The 8,231-nt window shown below is 52.5% G+C and overlaps 1 protein-coding gene across 2 annotated transcripts in view; it reads right to left on the bottom strand.

Annotated features, from left to right (window-relative positions):
- Nucleotides 1-1,810: 1,810 nt before the first annotated feature.
- PRSS38 (serine protease 38) overlaps nt 1,811-8,231 on the bottom strand; it is a 23,656-nt gene continuing 17,235 nt past the window's right edge. For both annotated transcript variants that reach the window (XM_017532050.2, XM_017532048.2), the window contains exons 4-5: nt 2,663-2,805; nt 1,811-2,322 (exon numbers count right to left, since the gene is read on the bottom strand). In XM_017532050.2, the coding sequence (XP_017387539.1) occupies nt 2,068-2,322; nt 2,663-2,805 (398 nt within the window). In that variant the 3' untranslated portion in view covers nt 1,811-2,067. The remainder of the gene's footprint in view (nt 2,323-2,662; nt 2,806-8,231) is intronic.

Raw genomic sequence — 8,231 nt, 5'->3', positions numbered from 1 at the left:
GGCCAAGGTGGGAGGATCATTTGAACACAGGAGTTTGAGACCAGCCTGGGCAAGATAGCAAAAATATTTTTTTGCTGTCTCTACAAAAAATTTTAAAACAGCCAGCTGTAGTGGTGTGTGCCTGTGATCCCAGCTACTGAAGAGGCTGAGGCAGGAGTATTGCTTGAGCCCAGGAGTTTGAGGCTGCAGTGAGCTATGATTGTACCACTGCCAAGGTAGAAAATTTCCCTGATATTTCAAGTTTGCCCTACGTATATTTTAATCATGAATAGATGTTGAACCTTATAAACTTTTTTGCATTAATTGGGATAGTCATATGATTTTCTCTGTGAGTTAATGTACTTTCTGTTTCTGTTAATGGCTAAGTAGTTCCTATCAGTTCAACCTTCCCATAAATAACTATGAACTGGATAAAATATTAAAAACACAGCCTGTAATCCCAGCACTTTGGAAGGCTGAGGTGGGAGGATTGCTTAAGCCCAGGAGTTCGCGACCAGCCTGGGCAACATGGTGAAACCCCATCTCTATGAAACCACAAAAATTAGACAGGTGGGTGGCATGTCAGACATGCGTCCGTAGAGACATTTTCTTTTCATCTGTTTTGAAATAGCAGATTACAGTTCTCACCTCTTTGGAGTGCTTCTCTTTCTGGTATGCTTTCATTGTCTGTAGGGATATTATTATTCTCTTTTCTCTTGCAATAATCTTACGGAGGATTTGACCTCAACACTTTTGCATTGCTTGTGTTTGTGAGAAATTGATCTTTCAGAGCTTTTAGAAGGAAGCATACTTTAGGATAACATCTTAATTTCTTGAAGCATGCATAACTGTGGAAGCTCGTTTTCCAAAATTTCCCTGACTCCATATCCTGCCTTGACTTTTTCATTTTGTCATTCTTGTCCATAACCTGCCCAATTTTGCCTCTATTTAATAAAACTTATCTGTCTCTCTTTCTCTTTTTGAGACAGGGTCTCACTGTGTGGTCCAGCCTGGAGTGAAGTGGCATGATCACATCTCACTACAGCCCCAACCTCGAGGGTTCAAGCAATCCTCTCACCTCAGCCTCCAGAGTAACTGGGATTACAGGTGCCCACCACCATGCCCCACTCATTTTTTTAGACAGGGGTCTTGCTATGTTGCCCAGGATGCTCTTGAACTCCTGGGTTCAAGTGATCCTCCTGCCTTGGTCTCCCAAAGTGCTGGGATTACGGGCATAAGCCACAGTGCGCAGCCTGAAACGTCTCTCTCTACTGGAGTTCGTTTTAGTAATTTTTCCTTACCTTTTCTCTGTCAGTGGATCACCTTCACTTGTCACTTCTCGTTTTCTGTGTTTTGTTCTCATCTCCTGTCTTGAGCAGGTTAGTGATGCCCCCCAGCCTCTGCCCACTGGTTGGTTTTTTCCAAGGAGCAGACCTTTGAAATACGAGCTGTCAGTGCTTCTCTGACTTGGGCTCCTTCACGCCTGCTTCTGTCATCTTTGCCCCTTCCTTGTGTTTACTTTCAGCACATGTTCCCCCCACCACACACATTTTCTTCTTTTTGCAGCTGGATGTTTAAATGCCTGCAGCTGTTTTGTGTGTGCAGGTGTGGACACGTACGCAACGACCTTTCCCTGGGCTTTGACCACACCACACAGATTCAGAGGAGTGTGTCTGTGTCATCGCCACTGTTTCTGGGAAGAGCTGGTTCAGTCTGTTTCTTTTCTGAGAGCCTCGGGAGGAGTGACCATCCCTCCTTTCTGTGTGTGGAAGAGGAAACTGGCAACAGCTCCGGCCGGGACAGAAGGACCCACACAGGTGATCTCAGAGGCTTGCTTTGTAAATATTTAATGATCTTATCAAATCTCAGGTGCACTCTGCCCCAGCTGGGTCCTGCCTGGCCAGCCTCTCTCCCCCTTCCCTCTCCTCTTTTGCACACTTGCTCAGCACCTCTGGACTCCGCATCCACCCACGGGATGGTTGGCCCTTGCCTCCTCTGGAGAGAGCAGGGCAGGAGGTGCTTAGGGGGCTGGAGGCAGCTGGGCTGGGCACTGTGCAGCCATGAGAATGCTAGAGGGGTGTCCTGGCCTCACAGCACTGACCAGCCAGCCAGCATGGCCACAAGGACGTTGAGAGTGGCCCCCAGAGCTGGAGAGAGAGCAGAGGCTGGCTGAGCAGGAGCTGGTGTGATTTCTATATTATAACATATCCATTTTGAGAAATAGGAAACACTGGCATACACTCCAGGGTACAAAGGGTTGGAGCAGCCACGGCCCCAGCTCACGATTCCAATCTGCAACCAGCTGTGGTTGAATTCACAGACGAGTGGGCCCCCGGAGTCGCCCTGGAAAGGAAGAGGGAGTTCTTGTGAACTGGGAGTCCCAGGCCTGTTGCCTCTAGCACCTGTCTGTCAGGGTGCAAGGGGGTGGCCCTGCAGACCCTGCTGGAAGGGGCCAGTGCCCCCCTCTCACCCAGCCCCCCTACTGGCTGCAACACGGCCCAGAGCTGCAGGGGAGGCCTGTTGCAGGCTTGTGGCGTTCACGCATTGCCATGCATCGCCCTGCTCAGCTCGGGGTATGGCTGCGGGGCTCCTGCTAGTCAGTGGGAGGCCAGAGTGGGGGTCCCCTGGGGGCCGCAGGCACAGGGAACCCGTGACCTCTGCCTCACAGACCAGGCGGGCGCACCTCACACACGGTCTTAATGTTCAGGATGTCCCCAGCACACAACATGTTGGGCATGATGTAGGACACGTGTCCATAGAGCAGGCGGCACCAGGTTTGCGGGATCAGTGGGAGCTGCACCTCCTGCAGCTCGTCTGAGGTTTCACCTGTGGGAGGAGAACTCCCATGAGAAGGCAGCACCTGCCTTGGGTGGGGTAGGAGTTCCCTGCCTCACAGTGGACAGCAACAGGCAGCCCATGGGGAGGAGCCCTGACCACACATAGGGAGGAGCCCCACCACACACAGGGAGGAGCCCCACCACACATAGGGAGGAGCCCCACCACACATAGGGAGGAGCCCCACCACACGCAGGGAGGAGCCCCGACCACACGCAGGGAGGAGCCCCACCACACCTAGGGAGGAGCCCCGACCACACATAGGGAGGAGCCCCGACCACACATAGGGAGGAGTCCCACCACACGCTGGGAGGAGCCCGACCACACGCAGGGAGGAACCCCGACCACACGCAGGGAGGAAGCCCGACCACACGCAGGGAGGAAGCCCGACCACAAGCAGGGAGGAGCCCCACCACACGCAGGGAGGAGTCCCACCACACGCAGGGAGGAGTCCCACCACACGCAGGGGGGAGCCCCACCACACGCAGGGGGGAACCCCGACCACACGTAGGGAGGAGCCCCGACCACACGTAGAGAGGAGTCCCACCACACGTAGGGAGGAGCCCTGACCACACACAGGGAGGAGTCCCACCACACATAGGGAGGAGCCCTGACCATACATAGGGAGGAGCCCTGACCACACATAGGGAGGAGCCCTGACCACACATAGGGAGGAGCCCTGACCACACGTAGAGAGGAGTCCCACCACACGTAGGGAGGAGCCCTGACCACACATAGGGAGGAGCCCTGACCACACATAGGGAGGAGTCCCACCACACAGGGAGGAGCCCTGACCACACATGGGAACCCTGACCACTCAGAGGGAGGAGCCCCTCCACACATAGGGAGAAGCTCTGCCACTCATAGGGAGAAAACCTTACCACTCATGGGGCATAGGGGAGGAAGATTGATCACAGACAGGGAGTAACCCCAATGACCCAGGAGGGGAGTCCTGACCACAGATGGGAAGGAGCCCCACCACGTATTGAAGGAGTGCTAACCGTAAGCCTAACTCCTAACCCTAACCCCAACAATATGTTTGGTTTCCTAAATATTTACATCAAAAAAGAAACAATTATAAAAGTTAAAACAAATAAAAGACATCAGACAAAGTAGGAGAGGTATTCTATGAAGAGTCAAGTCAGGGGGAAACAGGACAGTCTGGGGGTTGAGAGTCACACAGAGGGTTTTGTTTGGTTGTTTTTGTTGTCGTTGCTCTTGCTGTTACAGTGGTTTTGAGACAGGGTCTCACTCTGTCGCCCAGGCTGGAGTGCAGTGGTGCCATCTGGTCACTGCAACCTCCACCTCCCGAGTAGCTGGGACTACAGGTACGTGCCACCACACCGGGCTACTTTTTGTATTTTTAGCAGAGACGGGGTTTCACCATGTTGGCCAGGTGACCACCTGACCTCAGGTGATCCACCCGCCTTAGCCTCCCAGAGTGCTGGGATTACAGGTGTGAGCCACTGTGCCTGGTCTTTTTGTTTGTTTGTTTTTTCAAGGTTGAGTTTCGCTCTTGTTGCGCAGGCTGGAGTGCAATGGCATGATCTTGGCTCACCACAACCTGTGCCTCCTGGGTTCAAGTGATTGTCCTGCCTCAGCCTCCCAAGTAGCTGAAATTACAGGCACCTGCCACCACACACAGCTAATTTTGTATTTTTAATAGAGACGGGGTTTCTCCATGTTGGTCAGGCTGGTCTCGAACTCCCGACCTTAGGTGATCTGCCTGCCTCAGCCTCCCAAAGTACTGGGATTACAGGCACAAGCCAGCATGCCTGGCTGGTTTTGTTTGTTTGTTTTCAAAGATTTGTTGGGTGTGGGAGAATGGGAGAAGAGGGAAAATGAAAGAGGTGTTGTTGTGGAATGGGATCTCATGTAATGTCATCCAAGTGACCCAAATAAGCATGAGGGCTACTTTCCAGTTACATTTGGTTTCCTGGCCTTGGCCGGGGCACTGTAAGCCAGTCACGTGGCCCGTGGCTCGCCTGTGCATCCTGGAGCCCTGGGCTGCAGTATTACTGAATTCTGCCAAGAGGAGGCCACACATGTCTCATAGAAAGGGCAAGGCTATTCCCAGTGTCCATCTCAGGGCGTTAGGAAAATAGAAAGGCCGGTGCTCGTTGGAGAGGGTGAAGTCTGCTGCTCCTTTGATCGAGGTTGGAGCTTTCCGGTCTGTGGGCTTTGGTTCCTGAGGGCAACGGATTCTCTGCAAAGGCCCGGGAAGCCATGGATGTACTTTCCATGACTTGTCTGTCAAAGACTCAGGGTGAGAAGTTCCCTCAGGGGAGGCGAGGTGGGCGGCCAGATGGGGCAGGGCCACTGGCGCAGGAATTATCGTCAGTGCTCCAGTCTCCCTGTGGGATTGGCGTCTGTGTTATTACGAGCCAGCGAATGCTGAAAGCACACCTCAGCAGGAACCAACGAAGAGTCCGTAGTTTTTTGAACGAGAATCAGAATGAATCCAGTTCTGTGCCCCAAACAGAGATGGACAGACACCAGACATATGAAGTGCATTCCGTGTCTCCGAGGGGAGAGAGGCTGAGCTGAGAGTGGGAAAGTTTTCCTGGAACAAGAGTCCCTTGAAGCGCGGATGCGCCCGGGGCCTAGAGATCGCAGGTGCACGTGCAGGCACCATTCGTGCCCTGCTGCTGGAGCTGGGATGTTTGTCCCCTCCAATCCCAAATTCAACTCTGAATGCTGGAGGTGGGCCTAATGGGAGGGGTTTGGGTCCTAGGGGTACATCCCTCATGAATAGATTAGTGCTGAGGAGTGGAGGGAGTGAGCTCTCGCTCTGTTAGTTCCTGAGAGAGCTGGCTGTTAAAAAGAGACTGGGGACTCCCCTCCCCTCTGGCCATGTGGCCCCTTCCCCTTCCCCATGAGTAGGAGCAGCAGATGCCGGCACCATGCTTCCTGCACAGTCTGAGAACCTCTTTTCTAGAAACTACCCAGCCTCAGGTATTCCTTTACAGCAACACAGATGGACTAGACGCCTGCCTACCCACGCGGCCGGGCAGAGGGGAGGATGCAGGCGTCTGTGAGGAGCTGCCGGGCGAGGCTTTACTGGGAGGTGCGTGGTCCTCCTTTCAGGTGAACTCAATCTGGACCTTGGGTCAACCCTTTCCTGGATGTGGTTAAAAATGAAAGATTATTGAAAAATGTGCTCAAGGATTACTGGATTTAAAGCAGCATCCACGCCAGTATAATGTGTGGAAGGAAAATACGGAACACAAGCATAAGGAGTTAAAGAGGAAAACAGAGTTGTGCAGTGTAAAGGGTTTGCATGCTGAGTAGTGACATCCGAGTTCGGGGAATGAACTAGTGGGTCCCCTTCCCCACGCTGTGCCACGTGTGGGTCCCCTTCCCTGCCTTTCCCACAGGGGTGCCCTCTGCCACGTGTGGGTCCCCTTCCCCGCCTTTCCCACAGGGTGCCCTCTGCCACGTGTGGGTCCCCTTTCCCGCCTTTCCCACAGGGTGCCCTCTGCCACGTGTGGGTCCCCTTCCCCGCCTTTCCCACAGGGTGCCCTCTGCCATGTGTGGGTCCCCTTCCCCACCTTTCCCACAGGGTGCCCTCTGCCACAGGTCTTGTGGTTCCTCCCGTCGAGGTGTGGTGTTGTATTTCACCAACTTGCGCATCTCAATTTTGCCACAGACATGCTTTGGTCAAACGGAGTTAAGCAGGCGCTTGGAAAAGTGCTTGTTTCTCACAGCCCCCAGCTTAGGCTGTCCCAGGCCAGCCAGCAGCCCGATGGGGGAAGCTCAGCCCAACCAGAAGAACCCACAGGTCACGTCACCGACCCACAACTGCCTGAGCTCAGTAAAGGCCTGTTGCCGGGTGAACCAGGGCTCCTCACTCTTCATAATGCAGCGTTCTTGTGGCAATAAACGGTACGGAAGTGGTATCTAGTAATTAGAGGCTTCTCTAAAACACCAAAAACGTGGTGTGGTTTTGGGGAGCTGGTGGCTGGCAGCACGCACGGTGGAATGTGGAGAAATGAAGAGGAAACTGATAAAGGAGGTTGGGAAGATGGTGGCTTGGGGGATGAAGTGGCACAGAGTGTTGCTGGTGGAGACATGGAAGGTACAAAATGTGTTTAATGAACGTGAGAGACTTCGCAAGATGACTTCCAGGCTGAATGGCGAAGGCCAGCGGCTGCTTCTGGCTGAGGATAAGGCACCAGAGAAAGGAGAGGAACTGAGAAGAGAAGATGCCCGTTTTCAGACAGTCTGCAGGGGACACACAGCAAAGAAGGGTGAGCAAACTCCGGAAGGCACTAAAGAGTAGACACTGGGTTCTGCAGGGCAGCTGCTCCCTGCAGCACGGCTCCACTCTGCTGTCGTGCAATGAAAACAGGCAGAGGCAACGTGTAAACAGACGGGCATGTATGTGCTCAAGGAAGAACGTAGGGACACTGAATGTTGAGTTTTAAATGATTTTCATGCTTTATGAAATATTCTTCTTTTGGGTTTTTCTCCCCCAACCATTTAAAAGTGTTGGCTGGGTGCACTGGCTCACTACGGGTAACCGTAGCACTTTGGGAGGCTGAGGCAGGAGGATCACTTGAGCCCAGGAGTTTGAGACCAGTCTGGACAACACAGTGAGACCCCCATCTCTCCAAAAAATACAAAAATTAGCTGGGGGTGGTGGCACACGCCTGTAGTCCCAGCTACTTAGGAGGCTGAAAAGTGGGAGGATTGCTTGAGCCTCAGAGTTTGAGGCTGCAGTGAGCTGTGATCAGCCCCCTGCACGCCAGCCTGAGACCCTGTCTCAAAATATAAAATAAGATTTTAAAAATGAAAGCGTAAAAGCCATCCTAAGCTCAGACAACACAGAACCAAGCAATGGAATGGATCTGACTCCTCGTCTGTAGTTTCCTGACAGGACCTGGGGTGTTCTGGGTTGGAAAATTAAACTGTGTCTGTTCTCAAGTCTTTCTAGCTAACAAACTATTCCCAAGATAAAATAAAGCCTAGGGGCACAGAGAACATTAAGCGAGACATGGCTCAGAACAAAGGCCCACTGAGCATGTGGCTGTGGGCACCTGTGCCAAGTCCTGGGAAGAATTAAGAAAGTGCCTGGTAGGCACTCTCTGCTGGATGACAGTGACTCTAGGTGCCCTCAGGGTGCTGCTCCTCAACAGCCTAGCACACCCAAAGAGGCGGCAAAGACATTTAGGAAGTGTTACTTCAAAAAGGATGGTGGTGTGGTTTTTGGTGCACTGAGGATGTCAGAAGACATAGGAATCTGAGATCTGCACTTGGAAAACCGCCGCCCATCTGAACTCCAAGATGTTCACAATGTCAAAAGGCCGCTAAGCCCTCAAGAAAGTCTGAGAAAGTTGCTCAAATGCAATATATTTAAAAAGACTTTCAAAAAAAACCCTATTTTTCAGTTGCATACTTTTTTTTTTTTTTTTTTT

Source organism: Cebus imitator, unplaced genomic scaffold, assembly GCF_001604975.1.
Source record: "Cebus imitator isolate Cc_AM_T3 unplaced genomic scaffold, Cebus_imitator-1.0 Scaffold75, whole genome shotgun sequence".
Lineage (NCBI taxonomy): Eukaryota > Metazoa > Chordata > Mammalia > Primates > Cebidae > Cebus > Cebus imitator.
This window is presented reverse-complemented; position numbering and strand designations above follow the sequence as displayed.